This window comes from Vitis riparia, chromosome 18 (genome assembly GCF_004353265.1).
Source record: "Vitis riparia cultivar Riparia Gloire de Montpellier isolate 1030 chromosome 18, EGFV_Vit.rip_1.0, whole genome shotgun sequence".
Taxonomy (NCBI): domain Eukaryota; kingdom Viridiplantae; phylum Streptophyta; class Magnoliopsida; order Vitales; family Vitaceae; genus Vitis; species Vitis riparia.
The window spans coordinates 7170340-7187123 of NC_048448.1; the positions used below are offsets into that span (position 1 = coordinate 7170340).

The 16784-nt window shown below is 33.7% G+C and overlaps 1 protein-coding gene across 2 annotated transcripts in view; it reads right to left on the minus strand.

Annotated features, from left to right (window-relative positions):
* The window catches only part of LOC117906061 (uncharacterized protein KIAA0930 homolog), a 55988-nt gene that overhangs the window by 15240 nt on the left and 23964 nt on the right, over nt 1–16784 (minus strand). The window contains exons 3-8 of one of the 2 annotated variants that reach the window (XM_034819003.1): nt 14604–14759; nt 14386–14466; nt 13570–13762; nt 13346–13420; nt 12464–12570; nt 2580–2640 (exon numbers count right to left, since the gene is read on the minus strand). In XM_034819003.1, the coding sequence (XP_034674894.1) occupies nt 2580–2640; nt 12464–12570; nt 13346–13420; nt 13570–13762; nt 14386–14417 (468 nt within the window). In that variant the 5' untranslated portion in view covers nt 14418–14466; nt 14604–14759. Of the gene's footprint in view, nt 1–2579; nt 2641–12463; nt 12571–13345; nt 13421–13569; nt 13763–14385; nt 14467–14603; nt 14760–16784 lie in introns of those variants that run through there. The other variant, XM_034819004.1, reaches the window with a different exon arrangement.

Sequence of the window (16784 nt, forward strand, 5' to 3'; positions counted from 1 at the left end):
TTGCAGATTCCACAAAAAAACACCCTTTGTAAGCAGAAATGGGTGTTACAGACACCATTCCTTTTATCCCCACTCTTCTCGCTATAATTTTTCCAACCTCATACCAGTCTCGTATTTTCCTTTTACTTTCACAAACCACAGCTCTTGCCCATTTTCCAACTGGCATCTCTGCACCAATCCTCGTTCCTTTCTCTGCAACCACATCAGCATAGGACCTCTCACCTCTATACATTCCTTTGCACTCTTGAGGCTTTTTTTGCTTCTCCTTCGAATCTCTTTCAGCTTGAACAGAGAACTCTTGGACTGAAACAATCACCTTCCTCAGATTTTCCCACCCACAGCCATTAACACCTCTTGGAACAACTAAGACCAAAGGTTTTCTCTTTGCAACATATTCTGTGATTTTCATATATCTCCCTCTGCTATTAAAGCATATCTCCATCAGATGAGTCCTAGTCTTGCCCCTCATTTTTCGAACGAAACCCCTAGAAGCCTCCAAATCCACAGCTTTCTCTAACTGCTCCACTAACCAACCCGTCTCCTCCTCTCCAAAACCTAAAGAAACCACAAAACCTCGGCTTCTCTCTGTTATTGAAATCCACTTTCCTCCATTGCAATCTTCAGACTTCACCTGAAAAACCTTTCTCTCCACTACAACCGACTGATTACAAATCATCTTATCCAAACAAGATTCAAAACACTATAGAGTGTTGAAACTCAGACCCAACCCAGCTGCAGTCAAGAACATTCAGGCTCTGGCATGTGAATATTGCATCTTACATTTTTATCTATTTCCTTTTGCAGTCTGTGCCATTGTTTCTTCAAGTATCCCTCATTCCCAAGAGCGATTTAGGCAAACAAAATAAAAAAATAATAAGATTCTGACAATACTCAAGAGGGGAACTCACCTAACAAGGGCAATCATGAGCCAAATGGAAGCTATGAAGAGGTCTATGGTAATGCAACCCCATCATCTAATGTGTAACCAAATGCAAAAGTGGCAAAACATTGGTTTAGGTATATAAAGAGAATATTGAAGGGCTTGTATATTCCAGAAGAGTGAAGTGCAAGTTTGTTAGAGTACATGTTGGACAAGGCAGATTTTTGGTGGGAAACAATGAGGGTGAATGATACAAATGCAATGATGTGGGACCGATTTGAAGAAATTTTCCCAAATAAATATTATAGGGAAGTTGTTAGACACACCAAAAGAATGGAGTTTAAACACCTTATAGGGGACCATGATAGTGTAAGAGTATGAGTCCCATTTCTTTGAGCTATCAAGGTTTGCCTAGGATGTGATTAGGGAGGATGATGAGAAGGGAAGAATGTTTCAAAATGGATTGAGGTCAGTGATCAAGAATAAGGCAGTACCATTAGCCATAAGAGACGACTTTGAGATAGTCACAAGAAGATAACTAATTGAGTAAGATATTGAGGACACCAATTAGATCCAAGAGCAAAAAGGGAACAAGAAAGATGAATTTAGATTACCTGTAGAAATATTTACTATTACCTTAGGTGGATATTGGATTAGAGAATTATTCAGATTTGTGGCTTGGTTATTGAGAATTCACTTAGTTAAATCCTCATCTAGTAATTTTATTTAAAATTAGATTTTAAATTATACAAGGAAAATCAGGTTAATTAGTTGACCATCAACTTGAATACATTCAATCCTTAAGATCAAACTTTTAACTTGGGGTCACATGTTGAGTTTCAGGTCACCTGGAATTCGGGTGATGACAATGTGGTATCAAAGTCAATCCTAAGCTTTGAGTGTGCAGAGTCAACTACACCTTGTGAGCCATGGGTTGAGAGGACATTAGGCCTTTATGGGAAGGTGAGTTGTGATGTTCCACATCACCTAGGAAGGAGAAGTTCCTGACATTCACAAGGGGTGATGCCTCTAAATTGGTTGGATGAGTTTTAAAGTGGTGAGGACAATCGTGAAGGTTATGGGCCCAAAGTAAATAATATCCATCCAATGTCAATGGGTTATGGCAAAATTACTAGACTAGGATTTAATAAAGTGAATTCTTAATAACTAGGCCACAAATACAAATATAAATAGTTCTCTAATCCAATATCCACTTGAGGAAATGATAAAAATTTCTACAACTAATCTTTAAAAATTTTCTACAATTAATCTTAATTCAAAATGCTTCCAAAGGTTCTTTACAAAGCGACAACGTAAAGTCCAAATTACAATCTATGGGAAAATTAAAATCAGAATTTTACTTATCCATAGTTACAGAATTTATACTAAAGAATTTAACAATTCTATGAAAGTAGGACCTCATTAATTCCTACAACTCAGGGATTTAATTATCAACACTACAAATTAGGGATTTAAAATTTTACAGCTATACAACACAGTTGGGGAGCAAATACATTCCCAGCAACAAATATATTCCCATTTTCCAACACAATCATCCATTTTAACCAAGTCAGTACAAGTTAAAAATTAAATATAAATTAATAACAATCTTTCAAACAGCTCAACTTCTTGGGGCATTCTATTAGACATATCTTCTGATATGATAGAAGCTTTTAAATAAAAAGCACACTGCAGATACCTTGTATATAGGAGATAATGGTGAATCTTGCCCGGTTTGATGATTTCGAAGTACCTGATGACTGAAAGCACAACAAAATACTTTCTGGTTACATGCATTGATTGGAAGTTCTATACAACACAGTTAACCTTTAAAAGAAAAAAAAAAAGAAAAAATCAAATTAACTAACTAACTAAAAACAAAAAGGGCAAGGGGTTGGCTTGGGAATAGGGAAGTTCCAAGTCATGTAACAGCAAAATCAAATGGACAAATAAATAAATAAAGAATATTAAAAACAAAACATTAAAAAATGCACACACACTACCTATCTTAAAAAATGGCAAGCTAAAAAATTTCTTTTGACAAGCAAGCATATTTTTAACAGCACCTAAAGGCTTTTTGATAGGCAATTAGAAAAATATTAGCAACAGCACCTAAACAAAAAAGCACATAATAGAGGACATAGGGAGAAAGGACACCAAATGGCAAAGATATAGACATAAGAAACAAAAATAACTCCATCCCATTAGATAGCACCAAACTGATCAACAAAATAAAAAAGACCCATCTAAGAAATTGTTAGCTCTGCCCTCTCCCCTTCACACAGCCCACCCCCCACCTTGCCCCACACCTGAAAAAGAGAACATGAACAAAGGAATGAATTTTTTGTGAACCTGATCCAGTTTCTTCACATTTTCAAACAGTCTCTAAATAGTTCAGATTAAGAACAAAGGAGTCTTCCACGCCTTCCTGTGTTTGTTCCCCACCAAAGTCCCATACCAACTTAAGAGAGTCTTTGATGTAAGACAATCCTAAGAGGGCTGACTACAATCGCATAATGTGCGCTAAGGATTCAACAATTGAGGAAACAACAAAAAGAATGAAATAAAATTCTGGTAACAAGATACGAGGGAAAAAAAAATTATAAGATAAAGAAAAAGGGATAAGAAATCTCGGAGTCTCACTAAAGCCTTCTAGGAGTCTAACCTAGAAGAAGGTAAAAAAGTAACGGAGTCTCACAATTGAAAAATACAACACATGCAACAGGAACTAATATTATTTAATTACTCTATCTTAGTTTACATCAATTAGTCTTATTTATTTTCTAATAACCTATTATGACTCTAATTCCAATTCTCCTACTAAGGATTCTAATAATTAGCTACTCCTAGTTTAACTTCAACAAATACTAATGTTAATTTAATTCCAACTAATATTAAGTCATTTAAAGTTTATTTGTTCTTTTCATCCCTTACTTGAATATACTTTAAAAAACTTTCCCCCATCAACTCCTCCCCATCACCAAAAATGACCCATTTTCTTAGCTTGAAGCTTTTGATATATGTCAAGATGTCATAAACAAACCATTATTAGATCACCTTCTTAAAGCTAAATGTATCTTCAATGTGCATCTATTGCCTTTTTATAGTTCTCATTGTTGATTTTGATTTTTTTCTCATATACTTTCATGTATATCTCATCTATGATGTGCAAATGCGTTACCATCTTAGTTGGTGTGGAAAAAAGTAGGCAATGGTACAAGATATCGATTTCGATAGATATATTAGTAACTCAGTTTTACGAATATATTAAGATATATTGGTGGATATTTTGACACAAAATATCAATGCACCAAAAATTGATCAAAATTCATGAAAATGTAAAAAAAGAAAACTCTTAAAAATGAAATTAGAAATATAATAGATATTTAAAGTTGTTTTGTTGAAGAAATTGATATATGTATGACATAATTTGTTATATTCGACAATAATATTAATACATTGATTAGAAATATGAAATTTGTAAATGTATATTCATTATTAAGCTTCATTAAATATTATTTGAAAATAATATTGTGACATATGATTATAATAGGTTTAATTTTAAAATATATTTAATATTAAAATTATGACCTATTTAATTCAAATGAATTTAATGATATAAAATAAATGATGATACATGTATAATTTTTTTTATTACTTATATTTTTATATTTAATTAATATATAATGATAATAAATAAAAAACCTATTAAAAAAATTCTTATGATAGTTTTTATATTTTAGAAATCAATTAAATTTAATTTTAAAATAAAATGACTAGAATTAATTTATTTATTAAAATATTCTTTTAATATTTTTGTATAAAGTACTTCAAGATATATATATATATATATATATATATATATATATATATTAATATGGGTGAGCTAGCCTAGTGGTAGCCTAAGGTCATCATAAGCATTTTGTTTGGGGTTCGAATCCCCTATTTACAAACCAAGCCAATTTTTGAAGTGGTACTTGTGCTTTGACCAAAGTTTGACTAAATGATTGGCACTTTGAATAAGTCAAGCACCTTGATTGGCCGATATTTGACCGAAAATATTGGGAATTTCCTGAAAAATGGGTGAAAATATCGATATAACCTAAAGAATCACCAAAATTCCAAAAAAAATCGAGAGGTTGATATTTCCATACCATTTGTCGCTTTGGTGGCAACCAATACATGGAATTTCAACGAAATATCACCGATATTTCGCAATATTTTCGTTTGTGGTTGTATCAAGGAGGTGACCATTTTTCATCTTGGCAACTCCATTTTATTGTGGGGTGTTGACACATGATAACTCATGAATTATTCTCTCATGTTGAAAATATGGAGTAATGACTTGATTGAAATAATCTTAGGCATTGTTGGACCGAAACCTTTTGATAATAACACTAAACCGGTTTTTATCATGTTATGGAAATTTGGAAGAACAAAACTCACATTAGATTTAAGTAAGAAAATCCAAGAAACCCTAGTACAATCATTGATGAAAGATACAAACCAATATGCCCCAAATATACTAGGAATAAGGGAAGGGCCGCAAATATCATTATGAATTAGAAGAAAAGGCACTGAACTCTTGTGTTTAGCAAATTCACATACATTACAATGGAAGCTCTCAACACCTAATTTCCTAAATAGAGAAAGAGACAAGATCTTAAGAGTTCTAAATGATGGATATCCAAGTCTATGATGATGAAGCCAAATTTTTTATTTATTGAAAAGGTAGTACTCAAAAAGAAATAATATGGATGACTTGCTTGGTGTCTCAAGGTAGTATAACCCGTTCTGTTCTTTAGCAAGTCCAATCATCTTGCCCATGTCTTAGTCCTAAAACTCACACTAAGGTAAAAAGTCACTATGCAACCCAAATCTTGTGTAAGCTTTTGTATAGAAACAAAATTAATGGACAATTTTGGAACATGAAGTACATTTCTAAGTGAATGTAGGACTAATTTGGACATCTCCTACACCTGCAACAGTGGTTAATGAACCATCTATTATGACCATTTTCCTACTGCTTCGACAAGGGTTATAGTTGTTAAATTGGTGTGATGAATGAGTCATGTAATCTTTATAGTGAGATTGTGGCATATAAATTTTTCACAGGCTAAGATGGAGTGGGTTCAACCAAGTAGTATTTGCAATATGATGGTGATTTTTTCAAGTGTTTTGGGAATTCTATTAAAGGCAAGATTCTTTGGAGCATCGCATGTCTTTCTCTATTGTGGATTGTGTGGAAAAAGAGAAATGCTAGGATTTTCGAGGACATTTGGAAGATGTTGGAGATGATGTGGGATCAGCTTCATTTTTATGTTTCTTTTTAGGCTCACTGTATAGACATCTTTAAACCATATCCTTTTGAGTGTAATCCAACTTAGTTGTTTTTCGTTATGACACCCTGGGGTTGGGTCTATAGGGTTAGGATTGTTTTACTTATATAGGCCTTTTGTTCCTTTTGTATTGTCTTCCTTGGTTATTAGAGGTCTACTTAGTTTTTTTTATCAGGCACCCTTTTGTACCTCTTGTATAGCCTTCCTTGGTTACTAGAGGTTTACTTAGTTCTTGTGATCAGGCTTGCACATCATAAGGAGGATTTTTCATCCTTCTCATGCTTCTTTTCTCTTTTAATACATATCTTTTGTTTCTGATTAAGAAAAAAAAAAGTCATGTAATCTGTGACACCTAAATCTATAACTCACAAATTGGCAAAGATTTCATCCAAAACTTTTAATCTAATGGAAATAGGAAACCTACTTGAAAGCACCAATGAGTAAGTACATGAAGGTTTCTCAAGAGTTCCCAACAAATCTCTTAGTTTTTCAATCTCCTCCTAATTAAATCCGCCTTGTTCCAGGGATTTTTCTTCAACTAGCTTAATAGAAGAGAAGTTTGCTTGCCCATTATCTCTCAATTGCCCTCCATAGTAACCCCACTTTTTGCTAGATGTGGTTGACTTACCATTAAGTTTCCAGCATTTCTCCCGTGTATGTCTAGGCTTCTGGCAGTAAGTGCACCATCAGTTATCCCTGTTATCACGATTTGAAGCTCTTAACCAATCGGTCCTTTTGTTAGCAGTAGCGCTAGCCTTCTTATCACTGCTTTGTTAGCAACCATAGCCAAGCCTTCCATATTCCGAGGTTCAAGCATGACACTTCTCCTACTTTCTTTTGCTCAAATAATAGATATAGTCTCATTCAAAATTGGAAGCTCATTGCTAAGTATTTGAACTCTAACTTGGACAAACTCAGCATTAAGACCAACTAAAAAATAATAGACTCTATCCTTTTCAATATAATTCTTCAGGATTGTTGCATCCTCAGGGCATTTTGTCTCAATACATCGATAGTGATCAAGTTCTTACCATGGATTTTTCAAAATATTGGCATACTCTGTGACGGTCTTTTTTCCCTATTTAGTCGCTTTGGTCTTAACTTTTATTTCGTACATTTGGGTTGCATCTAGTGTCTTCAAGTATATTTGGCGAACTGCATCACAGATGTCTTTAACAATTGTCAATAACATACATGTGTCACTAATTTCAAGCGTTATTCAGTTCTATGATCATGCCATAATTATTGAGTTTTGCTCATCCCAGACATCAAACCAAGGGTCTCCTTTCCTTGATCCAATTCCTAAGAGATGACTTAATTTCCCTTTTCCTTTCAGAAAGGTACGAACAAGTTGCGACCATTTTAAATAATTCTTCCCATTAAGTTTGTATGTCACTTGACTATTATGCAATTCTCTGATGTTGTGACTAGTAATCACTTCTTCATATTGAGCAATGACAGCGGTAGTTTTTTTTATCTTGAACAATTTTATTTTTTTCACTTTTTTGATGGAAAAATACAAAAGAGCTCTTAGGTAAAGAACTCACTCACTTTTAAGGCTTAGGGAATTGTGTTAGACCTCCTACAAGTGTCCATGTGGGATAGCGGTGGTCATAGCAGTGGCGTCGAAGGTCTGACAATCTTAACAATCACAAAAGTACGTCGAAGGTCCAACACCCTTAATTTTCGACAATATCAATAGTACAAGAAAAGCTTGTAGAAGGAAAATGGAGGTGGGGCGATTCCTCTTTTGTGATGAGCTCGCAATGATGCAAGAGTGGAAGTCTAAGGTATAGGGACGACTAACAACAAGGAAGATCCAATTGCGACAACAAGTTGAGACAAGAGTTGCGACGTAATCTCAGTGGTGTAATAGTGGTGCGAGGCAAAGACAGAGATGTCTTGTAGTAGTGATGACGCGTGATGACAACATTCATGATCTAGGTTTGTTGCAATGGTTTGACTCAAACAAGAGGAAACTTTAAAGTCGACTCTAGTCTTCAACTCGGCAATGAAGGCCGAAAAAAATATTTTTCTCTTCTCAGACTTACGAGCTTAAGGATCCAATACCATGTAGAAGAAGAAAGATAGAAGGAATGATAGGTATAAAATTCTTTTCCTTAATCTTTAGCTTGTACGAAGACTCACATACATATACAAAAATTCCTAGCATCTAATTTAGGAACTTTCCTAACTCAATTACAACAAATCCCTTTGATCACGGGATTGCCTAATTCTCTCTACAAAATCACAAACTTTCCTAACTTCATTCATGCACAAAAAGAATTTAAAGCCTTCTTACATTGTATAAAATGTGTCATTTTGGAGAATTTGTCAACCACAACAAATAAATCAAAGCCCTATTATGTCCTTGGTAATCCAAGTACAAAATCCATGCTTAAATCTTCCTACTTTGGCTGGAACTGGTTGGGGTGCATAAAACTCTATATTTTGCTTTGAACCCTTTCCTAACTGACATGCTCGATATTGCTTGATAACCTTCAAAACATCCTTCTTCAAACTAGACCAAAAGAATCGATCTTCCACTAACGCAATGGTCTTATCTCGTCCAAAATGCTCACCCATTCCTCCTCAATGAGGTTCCCATATGACATGATCATGCAGGGAAGTCCTTAACAAGAATAGATGATTTTTATAGAACAACTGAACACCCCTATAAAATCTGATCTGGAAACCAACATGTGTTGCTTTTGAACCACTCAAATAGAAGAATAAACATATCCAAAATCAGCATCATTGTCATAGCAATGCTTCAATTCTTAAAGCTTAATGGTAGTGGATAACATATTTACCAAAAGAAGGGCATTAGCTACTTTATTCTCAAATCCTGCACAGTGCTTTGAATTGAAGGTATAGCTGATAGGGAAAAGCTTCTTAAAGTATATTCAAAAAAGGGAAGGAAAAGGACAAATAAACTTTAAGTGACATAGTATTAGTTGAAATTAAAGTAGGAGTAGCTAATTATTACAATCATAATAAGAGAATTCGAATTAGAGTCATGATAGGTTAGTGGAATCCTAGTAGAATTTGGATTTTTTAAAGAAGCCTATAATAAGGCTAATTGATGTAAACCAAGATAAAGTAATAAATGTGTTGCATTCTTCAATGGTGAGATTTCATTTTTTTTTTTTCCCTTCTCCTAAGTGAGACTCCTAGAAGGCGTAAGTGAGACTCCTAGAAAGCGTTAATGAGACTCTAAAGTTTCTTATCCTTTTTTTTTATAAACAAAAATAATTCTTATCCTTTTCTCTCTATAATATTATATCCTTTTTTTAATTCTTTTCTTGTTACCAGAATTTTATTTCATCATTCTCCTCCTTATTTCCTCAATTGTTGAATCTATAGCCCGCATTATATGATCATAGGCAGTCCTTTTTAGGATTGTCCTACATCAATTTTTCTTATTGAATAAGGTATGACACACTCCACACCAAACAAAGAGAATATCAAATACCACAAGATCCTCATTTTAACACAATGAAAAAGGATGTGATCAGTTAAATCTTTCTTATCCTTACAAAGACATATCTATTCAACCAAATCGATCCTCTCCTTTTTAATCCGAAGTCAAAATACTCCCCCAAGCTGCTTCCCATGCAAAGAACCTACTTTCATCATAACCCAAGAGTTCCAAGCAACTTTTCACAGGAAATGTCCCCCCTCTCTCCGGCTCACATAATTTTGTCATTCATGTCCAACAAAACAACTTATCTTGCCTATCCCTCTTCATTGATTTCTCTTGAAGCCCCAATAGAAACACTTCAACACTTTCCAATTTCCATTCATGGCACTATCTTCAGAAGCAGGGTCTCCCCCCTTTCTGATATTTTTTGAGAACAACCAGATTGACCCTTTCCGATATTTTTTGAGAACAACCAGACTGACCCTTTCCGATATTTTTTAGAACAACCAGACTAAAGTCTGGAATAAAGAATTAGTGCACAAAAAATAATTTAGACTATCAGTAAAAACAATAACTACCCTCCAAAACTGAATAAGTTTATTCTGACATATAATTCTTAACAAATTATGCACAGACAGTGCACTCTTGAGCAAAATAGACATCATTTCATAGCATCAAAAGCAAGGTACTATACATCCTCTGAGCAACAGTATCAACATCTTAGAGTGCTGATTATAACCCAAATTCTTCTCAAACATCTAAAAGCACGCTTGGATGACTCTTAGAAGTCCTGTTAAGCTAAAGCTTCTGAAGGGTCAAAACAACATAAAGGAAATATTGTGACAAAATGCTCTGCATTTTCTAGAAGTCATAGCTATTGAATTCTACTAGATATTTTCATTCATCTTATGAACAAAACTTGAATTTTATAATTAATGCAAACCACTCAAGGGGAACCCCAATCCTGCAAGAAATTATAGAACTAACAATTTTAAAATTATCACTCTTTCAAACAGTTCCATAATGAGAACCCATAATTCCTTCTCTATGACATGCATTGCATGTCACACATTTGGCTTATAAGATTAAGGGCTTTCATTTGTTGAATTGAGTACATTGCTTGTCCTCCCACTTAAATTCACTGATACATTTTTCTGACATACTGACCATACCGAAGCTTTAAAGCTTCCACATCAGAAAGAAACAAAAAGAAACCTTGAAAATATTTGGAGATGCACAGCTCAAGTATGCATCGCCTCCTTCATGATCAAATGGCAATTAGAAAGTCAGACAAAAAACACCAAGCATAACCTGTAAATAATCATTTGACTTCAACCTTATCTGGCCCCTGACATAGCCTTACCTTCTCTCCACAAGATTCCCCCATCTATTAAAGACAAGCACCAGATAAGAACTATTAAGTTCCAATCTCTACAGCCCTTGAAATTAAAGCTTTATGCTAACATTGAAGAGTGAAAACTTCAAAGTAATCTTATTATTTCAGCCCATGTATAATCATTGATTCACAAAGAAACAAACAACATTTCTTTGTTTGGAGAGAGAGGAATGCAAGGATTTTTTAGGATACTTGCAAGATGCCTAAGATGATTTGGGACTTGATTCATTTCTTCATTTCTTTCTGGCCCTACTGTACTAATGTTTTTAAGCCCTTCACCTTGAGTGTGATTCAGTTTAGTTGGCTCTTGGTATATACACCTTAGGGTTGGGCTTACACGGTAAGAAGTCTAAATGATCTTTTGGAGATGTATTTTTTGTATAGCCTTTTTATTCTTTTTGTACAAATCTCCTTGTAAAGCGGAGGTTTTCTTGGGTCTTTTGATCAGGTTTGTATTTCATAGAGAGGATTTCTCATCCTTCTTATGTTCTCTTATCATTAATTAATACATCTTTTGTTTCTAATAAAAAAATAAAAAAGAAAACAAACAAACGAACAACATTGAATCAAGGGATATGCCTAGCATTTATAGAGTTTGAGATACATACAAATTCTGAATCAGCTGATGGCACAATTTCTAGACATACCCTAAATACATCAGATGTCATATTAAACAAAAAAATAACTATCACCATCAAACCACTAAGCTATGCCAAAGACATGAAGAACCAGGTTGTTCTGACAGATTAGATGAGAAGTGCATTGAGGTCCCAAAATGCTTTGAACAAAGCAATTTGGCAGTGGACAACAACTTGAGAAGCACACTATACAATGTGCATGCAAAGAGCTATGATCACTGAAACTGTGAACTTCTTACTTAGCCTACAAAACAATAAGCATACAGGAAGTGGCAACTATGTAAACAGACACTGAAAGCCATCAGACAGTAAACAAAAAAATACACTGATAACGTATGGTATCACATCCTACAGTAGTAGTGCAGAAACTCCTATACAAACCCAATAACCAAACATACATGCATTGAGTAGATACAATCAAAAAAAGTTGAAACAAAATGAACTTTTTTTATATAAGAAATAAGAAATAAGAATAGTACCATATATTGACAAAGAATACAAAAAGAAGGATGAGAGCTCCTTCCAACAAAAAGTACAAGAAACATAAGGAGAAATGGCTAACTTCAAAATTCTCAAGTAATCTGAAACCTCTCTAGAAAACCTAATTAACATGATGAGTCATATGGCACAGTCAAACTTCTCAAATAGAGAGCCTTTCAAAGATTAAAATAAGTATCGTTCTCATGAATGAATTCAGACAACTCACCCACATACACAAACATTTTTTTTATGTAAAGTTAAAGGATATAGACATGATATGCAACTCAAAAGGGGGGAAAACTTTACCTGCAAATTGCCACTGTTACAGTAAATGAAGTGTGAGCAATCAAATTCAAGTAAAATGAGCGCCTCCAATCCACCTCCGCTGAATTTTCACTCACTAGCTTATCCAACTGGTTAGCAAAAGTACAAGATAGTTATTCATGTAAACAGCAGACACCATTTAGTACTGTTAATATAAATGTCATCCCCTCATTGGGAATATTTAAGCATTAACTAGTTAGACTAAATCAAAATAACCATAAAATTCCTTGAATATATACTATGCTCCCCTTTTCTTCATTGGTAATATATTTCTATTCTTATTTGCCTATCAAATATATATGCATACATACATACATGTATACATATATATATATATATATATATATATATATATATATATATATATATATATATATATATATATATATATATATATACATACATACATACATACATACATACATATATATATATTCCTTGAATTTATCTTATTTCTGGAATGACAAAAGATCATACCAAAGTTTTATCTTCTATTTGGGTAATAAGATAACCAACAGAAACTCCAAGTTGAGTTTTCAAGCAAATCACTGAATTTTAAATATCATTCGTGAAATTGAAGCCCTATGAATGGTAATAGAATTAAGAGTATCCATGAGACTATTGTTTCAGGAAAATAATGCAATATTATGACCATCAAGATGTTATCACAGTGAGCTCTGAGTCAGTCAACTTTTGGTTGCATGTTTGAAACCTATAGCCGCTAGTTGAATAACGAAACAAAATAAGAATAAACCTAAAAAGTTTTAGAATATTAGGTCAGGAAAACACTAACTCAACTTATCATTAAAGGAACCGGATTCACCATTCAAGTGAAGTTTGAACAGGTTTTAATGCTGCTTTTACCTTAGGTGCCCACCTGCGTACAAAGTAAGGGGGGATCCCTTCCATGTGATCATTGAAACCATATCCATGCAAGCTCTGAACCACAAGGTAATTAAATTGATTATGGTTGTGATAATTATTTAACCACAAGAGCAAACAACAACCAAAGTTTAGAAAACAAATCATATGAGATGAGATGTTCATGTTGATTCGAAAGTAGCAGTCACACAAAAGAATGAACATACCAATTTTCTCACAAAAAATATGAGATCGTCATCCTGGCGTCCCCTGGACTCCCTACCACAAATAAAATACAAATCCAGGATATCATGCCAAAAGCTTGGATCCATTTCAACATCTGAAGCATCTTGCTCATCATCAACTGTGGTGTTCTTTAATGAGCTTGAGTGTTTCTTCACCATACTCAACAATTCATACCTTCCAAACCAACATTCCAAAAAATAAAAATAAAAATAAAATTTCATCCATACACATGGTCTTTGAATTAACTTGAATTAAAAGATTCATGAATTTGCAAATCCACGCTCCACTGATTATAAAGATATCCTTACAAAAATCACACCATGATACTTTGAAAAGGCTGTAATACAAATATCCAGAACAAACTTAATAGCAAGCCTAGCAGATCATGAACTTAATCAATCGTGCCACTTTAGAAGTTGTTTCAAACAAAATTGCCCTCCAACGGTATGCATGGGGCTACAACACTATTCAAAGACAGAAGCTTTAATCTCATGAACCGTTTAAGACCAAATTTATAATTGTTCAACTTCGTCTTAGGACATAGTTGTATTTTATCTTGACAACTAATTTCACCCAGGATACCTAGCATTGCCTCCAAAGTCAAATTAAAAACCCTAACTAGTCTAATTACAGTAGTTGAATTCAAAACTATTACCGCATTGTCTCCCCAGTTCAAAAATCCTTATTCAAATGCATGACAATTTCATTCAATTACAAGCCAATTGTGTACCATAGATATCTCCATGGCGCAGGGAAATAAAACCCTAAAACTCAGTTTGATAGCAGAAAAAATGTACCTGGTAGGGGTCTCTCCTCCATCTCCAAGCATTTTTTTCTCGGTTGTCTGTTTTCTCTTATTGGGACTTCTAATTGATAATCTAGGGTTTTATATGAAAAGAATCGAGGGATTAGGCGAAGAAAAACCGGCTATAACTCAATAGTGATGCAGTTTCTTCTCTGATCTCTTGCCGGGAATAACCAAATTGATCCAGGGCAAATTTGAGAGAGCGCGTACCGGTTGCATGTGGCTCGTGTTTGGGTGAATAAATCAGCTCTGTGAATGCCAGCTGGTACCTTTAGGGCCTTTTGTTACTTCTCTTGTAATTTGGGCTTCACCAACAAGCTTCCTTGGCAGAAAATATGATAATGACACGTGGAATTCCCGTGCCAGCTGCAACCATTTATTCATTGTCGTCAAGGCATTTTAATAATTCTGATTGTATTTAGTACAACAACCAAACACATTTTTTATAATAAATAAATGAAATTCCAATTTTTTTTTTCAGAAAATAAAAAATTAATAAATTTCAAAAGGAAAATTATGAATATTTCTACAAAATTTCGAGAGTAGACTGAACCATTAAAAACAATATATTTTCTTTGAGAGAGATTCATTTTGTTTTTAACCATTTCATATTTTTATTTTAAAATAATCGAAAGACAAAAGTGTAATGATAAACTAAATTGCGACATTTAGACATTGTTTATAATCATAATCATAATCTATAAATGATAGATAAATTATTAGTATAATTCCAAAAAATAAGGCTAGAAAGTTCTTCACTAGAAACGCCATTCACGTGGCTATATTGTCTAAAATTTAGCGCAAAATCATGGATTAAATTGTAATGTCATTTTCATATTGGTCAATTTTGTACATTTTTTTGTTTTTTTTTTCTTATTTAAAACCAAAATTGAAGTTAATGGTTCCAGATGTTTTAAAAAATTAATTTAAGCATTCAAAAGCTTTTTACAAAAGCTAAAAGAGAGCTTCTGTTATAAGCTACGTTTTTTTTCCTAACTTTTATATTAAAAACTAATATAGGTGTTATAACCATGAGCAAGCTGTCATAAACTTCCAAACCACGTAGACCAAATCAACGCATAGTAAGATTACAACTACTCTTTACTTGTTTTTATTGACCGCAAAAGTATGGGTAGCTACCAATTTAGGTAAGCACTTGATTGGACTTCACCTACAAGAGCTTAGAAAAATAAACAAGATAAGTTTGAAAATTTCTTGAGCATTTTGTCTTTTAGCTCAAATTCAAAATCTAGGAAACTTGGTGAGACTTCCAAATACCTTTATGAATATCCAAAGAAAAACATACAAAATTAAAGCTTTTGTTTTGTTTGGTGACACGTTCTAATTGATCCTGATATAAATTTAAATCTTTTATTTTGTTTGGTGACAGGTTTTGATTTTCCCATTTTATTGCCGAGTATCTTTCTTATTTTGTTTGTTTGGTTACAAGGATAAGGTTCCCACCTTTTGATAGGTATCAATTTAGAGGAACCTTTTCCCAAAAGGTCAATGAGCAAAGGCACTGAAAAAGCCAACAGCCTAACGTGCGTTAGATTTCTTTCAAATAATTTACTGGATCCCCACTGCAAACTTGGCAGATTTTAACATCTTGGAATAACCAGTTTGAATAAGATATTAATAGGGAGAATTATCCTTTACACATGCATACCAATACAAATACATGAGATTCTTACAAAAACATATTACATGTTCTATTAAGTTAAATTATTTCGTCAAGTTGCCATATGTATATCCTACCACCCTCTATACTGTATATCGAACACAGCTACAAGATGTGAACAGAGACAGAAGAAAATCAAATTGGCCAAAGACTTTCCTCTTACCCAAAAGAAAAAAGAAAAGAAAAAACCAAAAAGGAACTCAAGTTTTGAAGAAGACTTTTTAAACCAAGGAAGTAAAAAACCCTGGGCAAATATGCAACATTACTCCTTTCTCCATATTTAGTGAAACTTCAGCTGAAATGTGAGGGAGAATGAATCAGCAGCTGATGGTTCAAGGAAATATTTATTTATAAATAACATATATTTAGACGAATATGATAATTCAATGCACAGTAAGACACGTATTAAGGGTACTGTGAGACGCAACATCAAAAGTTCAAGATCCTCATACCCATATAGATGCAACTAGTTATTGAAAGAGGGTTGATGTCCCAGGCTTGCCAAGGCAAATCAACTGTTTAAGGTCCAGCAACAAAGTAGGTATAATGTTCAAATTAGCTTGGCATGTCCTCCTGCACAGCCTTCCACCCCTCTATGTTTGTTGAGTTCAACCCATATCCAAGCAACTAGTAAAAGCAGGTCTAATCCCTAAATGCCTACCTACCAACACATTGCTGGAAGAACAATTTTGATATAATCACCAAGATTT